The 5,520-nt window shown below is 33.0% G+C and overlaps 1 protein-coding gene across 1 annotated transcript; it reads right to left on the reverse strand.

Annotated features, from left to right (window-relative positions):
* On the reverse strand, positions 879 to 3,433 carry LOC107635592 (chitinase-like protein 1). The gene is made up of 3 exons (XM_016339102.2): positions 2,900 to 3,433; positions 1,994 to 2,153; positions 879 to 1,589 (listed from the first exon to the last, which is right to left on the reverse strand). Exons 1-3 carry the CDS (start codon positions 3,288 to 3,290, stop codon positions 1,178 to 1,180), a joined length of 963 nt encoding a protein of 320 aa, XP_016194588.1. The 5' UTR covers positions 3,291 to 3,433; the 3' UTR covers positions 879 to 1,177.

Consider the following 5,520-nt stretch of genomic DNA (forward strand, 5'->3'; position numbering starts at 1 on the left):
TAAAAATGTGCTTTTTAAAATTGGTTTGTAACTATAAAAATAAAAAAATAACTTTATTTATTAATAAATGTTTAAATTATCATTATACTTTTTGTCTATTATGATCTATTTAAATTTTAAAATTTATTTTATCAGACACAATTATCATGACTTACGCAAAAATTTATTTCTAATTTGTCAAACATAAATACTTCACTTTTTAAAAAATTATCTTTTAAAAGCCAGTTTCAATAAACTACTTAAAAAAAGTAAAAAACAAAAAACTTTAAAAAACTAGTGGTAGCCATACCAGCATCAATTCATTCAATTGTGATATTTTGATCCATACATAATTTATTATGTTACACTTTCCATGTTTTGTATAATTGCATCTATTATTACGAAAATGTATATATACCTTTTTTTTTTTTGTTCGAGTATATATACCTTTTAAAATCCTAAGTACACAACACACCCACACACTCCTCACATATTTCATCACATTTTTCCTCAATTGCATTTTCTAGGGTTTGAATCCTAAACCTTGAGGTGGGAGGGGGAGAAATGCCATTAGAGCCAAGGCTCATTGGCATGAGTATATATACCTTTTAAAATCAATGTATGTGCCTACATTGGGCCCAAAAAAGACAAAACAAGGAGTTAAGACAACTAACAAGGTTACTTGTTGGCCTTTTAAGCCTTAGCTGGAAATGGGTCCTGTTGTAAGTGTAGTTGTTAAATGTGAATACAATAGTCTTTTAGGTAAGGTCTAATAAAAGACCGAAAAAAAAACAGAGGTAAGGTCTAACGTGTCCATGTTAAGACATTTTGTGTACATTAATATGCTTCCAGGCAGAAAGATTCAGAATAGAGATATCAAGAAAAAGGGAAAAAAATTGAACATACAAATTTACATTACAACATCATGAACCAAAGTTTGTATAAAACAAAATCGCCCATAAAGTAGATATATACCAGATACAGATTTTTTCACAAAGTATATAATATTACAAATGACTTGGCTTCTACGCAACAGGAAAAGCTATATAAAGAATCCACACACTGCCACACAGTTTTAAATTATTGCATTCCATGAGTAACCTTTTGAGAACCCCTTATTAACTTAACCACTTTCAAAGGGATTGGCACATCAATATCATATGCTAATAATAATAATGATAAATATATGAATTTTAATTTAAGATGATGAAGATTTGGAAGATGGGTTGAAGGGAACCTGCTCGGCGCATGAAAGAACCTCATTAGGCCCAGCTTGCTCTCTGCCAACACCAAGAAGGTCAAGGTAATAGAGGTAATGGGAAATGATAGTGTTCATTGGATCAATGTCACCTTGCCCGCAAACACTGTCTCCATAGAGAAGGTTCATTGTGGCTCCGAAACCGGGAGTTCGTTTCGCCAAGGTGTCGTTCTTGGTTGGCTTCCAATTGCCAACGAAGACGTCGTGGGCAGAGGGTTGTGCCTTCTTGACAGGAGTCATCCATCTATAGATTGCAGCCTGGAAGGCGAGGGTTGCATTCTGCTCAATGTATTCAGGATGGTTAAGTAGATCCGCCTTTATACCTTCTCCGATAGCACCATAATTGTAGTTCCTGCATTAACAATATGACTAAGTAGAACCTTCACATGCTATGCTAAACTGACTTCAATGAAAAATAACCAGACTCCTCCTCGCAAATCTAGTTAACTAACAATAAGAAATTTAAATGAATACGCACAAAATAGTTAAATCTTTAAAAGAAAACAGAAATTTATCTTCGAGCAAAATCTTCGCATGCTTACTTAACATGATCACAGATTGTCAGTTGATAGAAACTAGACAAGGATACCACTATACCAGTAAAACCTTATGGATTTCGGTCTTTTGACGAGTTTGGAGTTTGGGATTGATGATAATCGGATTGATTCAGGAATGAGAAAGAAACTTTCAAGACTAGCAACTTGGAAGTCAATGAAAAGTAAGGCATCAATATCCAAAAGAAGGAAATATAAATACCAGTAAATAGGAATGGCACCACGTCCGTAGTATTCAGCACCGGGGGCACAAGGGTATGTTAGTTTGTAGAAGTCATCACAGTATTTCTGACTTGGACTCATTTCGTGATTGTAACAAAGACCCCAGGCCAAAGGTCCTCCGGTAGCCACCCCATAACCACCTGGGAGACACCATTATGAGAATAATCAGATGATTGAAACAAATGTTCAAATTTGAATACAAGTAGATCATCCACATCATCATATACAAGCACGGCAACATAGATCCAAGTCAAATGACCGAGGAACTAACCTAATTGGTTTCTAGTCTACAAAATGCAGCTGTAGATGCCACTAAATGAACACCCCGAATTACGAAAACTCAGCGCCATCCCATTCCAAATCGGTTGCAATCAACCATTCCTTGAACACATGCAATCCCACCACAAAAACCAAACCAGACAGCAGTAACCCGATTCACACACAATTTCAAAGTTTCAGATCTCTTTTTCCTCCACTACAATTCCAATAAACATAACAATATTTACCTCTCAAAATTGCTCTTCTAAAATCTAAACTAATCAAATTTAAAACTCTCTTCACCACAAACCTACTGTTAACTCTAGTTTTCCTTCAAACACCCTAATTAGACCACACAAGGCTACAGTGTAATTGATCTACGTAACAGACTTCACAAAGTTGAAAAATCTTAGCTTTTGTTCTAATCATAAACCAAACATCACAATTGCACATCCCAAAACAATAACAGTAATAATAAAATCCACTTTCCAATTTCTTGTTTAGTACTAATCAGAATTCACGACATGCTACTTAAGTTTGAAATTCCTTTCCCCAAATTTTCAGCATTTCCGGATCCACATGCAAATGTGAATAACAAAAAATCACATTTTGAGAGAGAAGAACTTACATGAGGTCTTGGCACCAACGTGTCCAAGGAATGCAGCAATCTCCTTCATCTGCGTGGTCCTATTCCCGGTGGTTCCAAACCCTAACGGCTCAAACAACGCAGCAGCAGTGATGAACGAGTGGTAATCCCAGAATCCAGCGGCATGAGCCACCATAGGAATGTTCCTCTTGGAGAACAAGTTCTCAAACTGGTAGGTTTGGAAATAATCGGTGATTGTAAGGTTACAACAGAAAATTGACCACCCTTGACATTCCCAACCTTGATCACAGTACTTCTTGCCATGCTTGTACTTCACCTTCAGCTTCGAATCGTCGCCTAAATCGCCGTTCACTGAAACAATAGCCAAAACGACGATGAAGAACGCAACGACGTGTCGTTTTGCCACTTCCATCGTCTCGGATCTGTTTAGAACAAAGAGAGAAGAGAATGTGTTATGTGAGAGTCAGAGATTATAAGAAAATGAAATTTTTAATTATTTTAATTATTTATGTTCTTTGTTAGCTGGAAGGTCTTTCTCTGAAGCTTTGGGTTTCAGTGGGTGTGGTGTTTGTTTGTTATTTAGAGGTGGTTAAGCGTCGAACATGTTTGGGATTTGATCGGACGGTGGATAAGCTGTTGGTGAGGTGAAAGTGTTCGAGGGTTAAGTTGGGAACTCCAGACTGGCTTTGAGCGAAGGCAAGGAAGCTTTGGTTCTCCACCGACAGCTAATTGGGTACGTGAGAAATGTCGGCGTTGTCCTTCTGTGCCACGTGGGATTTTCTTTTTATTACTGTTTTATTTTGTTTATTTTGGAATCACCGTTAAGTAACCAAAGTAGGTTAATTTTATTTAGGATGCCGGAGACAATGGACTATTTGTAGGATAATAATATTAAATTAATTTTGGGGTTCACTAAAAATCGAACTCTTGACTTTTTGGATGTAGTACTCTAATACCACATCATGATACCACTCATCCCAAAAGCTTCAGCTGATGGGAAAAAGTAACACTAATAATTATATCTCTAATATTCCATAAACCTCCGTTGAGTATTCTATTGACTCCTCATACTTTCCCTTTTTTTTAACATACTACACATCAAAGTATTTTTTTTAAAATTTATTTAAATATATTTAATACTAACAAAAATTATTTTTATTAAAAAAAATCATTACACACATTTTTTTTCTTCTTTCTACGCTTCTTTTTCTCTACTACTCTTCTTCTTTTTCTTTCGAAAACTATTCAAAAAAAAAGAAGAAAAAAAGAAATAGAAGAGGGAAAAGAAGGAAAAGGAGAAAGAGAAAGAATTTAAAAAGAAGATGGAAAAAGAGCGTGTAATTTAAAAAATTGTTACAACAACTTAGATATACTTAGATAAAAATTTTACTTACATGTAGAGTTTTATTCTTTTTTGATATTGGTCAACTATAAATTTATTACAAATTTATTAAAAAATTATCAGATTTTTTTTTTCAAAAACCTATTTATTCTATTACTTTAGTTTGTAAAGATGTTTTGTATTAAGTAATAAAAAGATTACTGATCTACTTTCTTCCATTAACATTCAACCAAATTTGCTTTTATTCATCGTCAAGTATAATGATTAATTTCTCATTAAGTTCTAGATATTTTAAAAGGCGATAAAAGACTAAAATTAAAACATACATATTACATAACAGAGAGGTCTTATTTATTTATTATAATTATTTAAAATGGTCTGGGCCTGCTGTTTCGGTTTAGTGGTCTATTATTCTAACGTAACCATGACAATTAACAACAAAATTTGGAACCCCAAATTAAAAATAAGTATAATTGTGGGGAGAATCCAAAACAAGAACAAGTTGTGATTTGGACAAACACAATGTTAAAAAGAGAATGACATACGACCGACAGGCACTAATTAACAGATTAACTACTTATAATAATTAATTAATTCTATTTAAGCCCCTAATAAATTAAAGTGGACATTGGGAAACTATACTTAAATCTGGTAAAGTTTTGATCAAATTGAAAATGTCTTAAGCATGGTCATTTAATCTGTGAATAATCTCATGGAAGATAATGAAATGTTAGTTGCAGATAAATTAGAAAATGAGTTTTTTTTTTTGGTCAAAATGGTATGATACTATGCAATCCTGAGCTTTCAACGTTTTTCAAAAAAAATGATGATCCTATAATTTTCCATCATTTAATCATTATAACAATTTTTTATTTATATTTTATTTTATGGTTTAATTACTCTACTGGTCCTTATAGTTTCGCAAAATTTTCAATTAGGTCCCTATACTTTTTTTTCTTTTAATTGAGTCCTTGCACCAAAAGTTTTTTTTTAATTGGATCCTTACACTTTTTTTTTTCTTTTATTTAGGTCCTTGTACCAATTTTTTTTTTAGTTGGGTCCTTATAAAATTAAGCCAATTACTACTAAGAGGGACTTAATTGAAAAAAAATTGGTCCAGAGACCCAATTAAAAAAATATATATATAAAAACCTAATTAAAAATTTTATGAAACTATAAGGACCAATAGAATTAAACCTTATTTTATTTTATTTTATTTTATTGTTGGGTTATGTATACAGATATAGCATTGCAAAAATACTATTTGATCTGATCCATCTTAATTAATTTACGTGTTCAG

This window comes from Arachis ipaensis, chromosome B04 (assembly GCF_000816755.2).
Source record: "Arachis ipaensis cultivar K30076 chromosome B04, Araip1.1, whole genome shotgun sequence".
In the NCBI taxonomy this organism is placed as follows: domain Eukaryota; kingdom Viridiplantae; phylum Streptophyta; class Magnoliopsida; order Fabales; family Fabaceae; genus Arachis; species Arachis ipaensis.

Coding starts and splice junctions, on each gene's coding strand:
- LOC107635592 (XM_016339102.2), bottom strand. CDS start 3,290: ATGGAAGTGGCAAAACGACACGTCGTTGCGTTCTTCATCGTCGTTTTG. Junction 2,154..2,899: donor CGTTGGTGCCAAGACCTCAT/GTAAGTTCTTCT, acceptor GGTGTCTCCCAG/GTGGTTATGGGGTGGCTACC. Junction 1,590..1,993: donor GGTGCCATTCCTATTTACTG/GTATTTATATTT, acceptor TTGTTAATGCAG/GAACTACAATTATGGTGCTA.